Consider the following 1609-nt stretch of genomic DNA (forward strand, 5'->3'; position numbering starts at 1 on the left):
AAGGCGAGAAACACCGTGGGTCCCGGACCGAACGAGAGAGAGAGAGAGAGAGAGAGAGAGAGAGAGAGAGAGAGAGAGAGAGAGAGAGAGAGAGAGAGAGAGAGAGAGAGAGGCGACATGAGAGGAGGGAAAAGGAGGGGGAAGGGGAGAATGTTATCAACACAAATTCAACCCAAAAGTTTTATACCTTTTCCTACCACTAGGTGTCGCCTATGATGCAGACAGTTATCAGATGGCGCCGACCGTCTGAGTTCGAGTCCTGGAGGTACTCGTCTGACGCCAACCCGTGCAGCAACCTCCTCGGCAACGCCTTGTGTTACATCATCTCTGGCACGTTGCTGTTGGTGGTCGGGGTCATCATTACTTCTTTGACATTCCAGAACTTAGACGGTCAGAACGGTGAGAACAAAGAAAGGTGCGTTGTTCTGACGTCAGAATGTTCTCACATGTGCTTTTGCTCTTTTGTCTGTGTATACTGATTTGACGCCGTCTCGTGATCATTTTTACTAATTCGATCATGCAACTCCAGCTTTAACAAAAGCCTAGTTGTCAAATTTAGTTGTTTTGCCTGTGCTCACAGAACAACACTGTAGGCTACTTGTGATACATTCAGTATGAGTCTCACTTAAAACCTGTTTCTTTCCCATCTCCCGTCGTTTAAAATTGGTCGCTTTTATGCACAAGGGGGTATCCCGAAAAAAGCTGTTTTGAGAAAATCGAAGGTAAAGTTTTTGCCCCTTGTTCCCTTTCTTTAAAAGACAAGGAGAGTTTTCTCTATAACCAAACATATACACACCAATGAAGCCAAACTTTTCCTATAGGTTGGGCAATGCCCACATTTGGTGTAGGTCAAGATTTCTGGAAACCCCCGCTTGTCATATAAAGTGACCAATTATATTATAAGTATTTGTTTCTTTTTTTAGCCACAATCTGTCCTTCTGGAATCCAGAAGAAGGTAACGACACATGTGTCCGAACATTTTGCTCCGGAAGCGAAGTCAAGCATTACAGTGCGGTCAAAAATTTGTGGCGCAACTTAAAGTAAAAAATTTCCTAACTATCATACAAAGACTCTCCAGCTTTTGCACAATGACTTTTATCAATTTGTCTTAATAGATCAATATTTTTTCTTGCCTGTTAGATCTAGCTTTATTCTAGAAATATCCTAATAAAAGACCCAAGTGGGTGATAACTAACTTGAGCTATTTCGCCATAATAATTTTATGTTACCAGTAATGGTTATATTATGTAGATAAAACAAATCTCGTAGAATGAAAGGGAGACATTTAAATGACAAGCGTCAAACGTCTGTCTAGGTATGCTGGTCCTGTGCTAATTGCCGGGGGCGTGCTGGTCATGGCCCGGGGCGCCCTAAGCCGCTTGTGGCCCCGCAGGAGAACTCTGTCAGCCCGCCGAAGGTCTTTGCTTCGCCGCTATGTCCAGGAGATCTACAGCAGACCAATATTTGCCGTAAGTTCAAACAACTAATCCGACGTAGAAAGAACATCATAATTACATTCCTCACTCAATAGATTCTACTCTCCCTTCCCATTCCATTCACCTTTTTTTACAACAGAAGCTTGAGATTTGTTGAGCCTTTTTACCCCCCC

The 1609-nt window shown here is 43.3% G+C and overlaps 1 protein-coding gene across 1 annotated transcript in view; it reads left to right on the forward strand.

Annotated features, from left to right (window-relative positions):
- Positions 1–1609, forward strand: part of LOC101856424 — a 14006-nt gene that overhangs the window by 9369 nt on the left and 3028 nt on the right. The window contains exons 2-3 of the mRNA XM_005097994.3: positions 204–415; positions 1316–1469. Of these exons, the coding sequence (XP_005098051.1) occupies positions 204–415; positions 1316–1469 (366 nt within the window). The remainder of the gene's footprint in view (positions 1–203; positions 416–1315; positions 1470–1609) is intronic.

The sequence above is a fragment of the Aplysia californica genome, unplaced genomic scaffold (genome assembly GCF_000002075.1).
Source record: "Aplysia californica isolate F4 #8 unplaced genomic scaffold, AplCal3.0 scaffold00170, whole genome shotgun sequence".
Taxonomy (NCBI): domain Eukaryota; kingdom Metazoa; phylum Mollusca; class Gastropoda; order Aplysiida; family Aplysiidae; genus Aplysia; species Aplysia californica.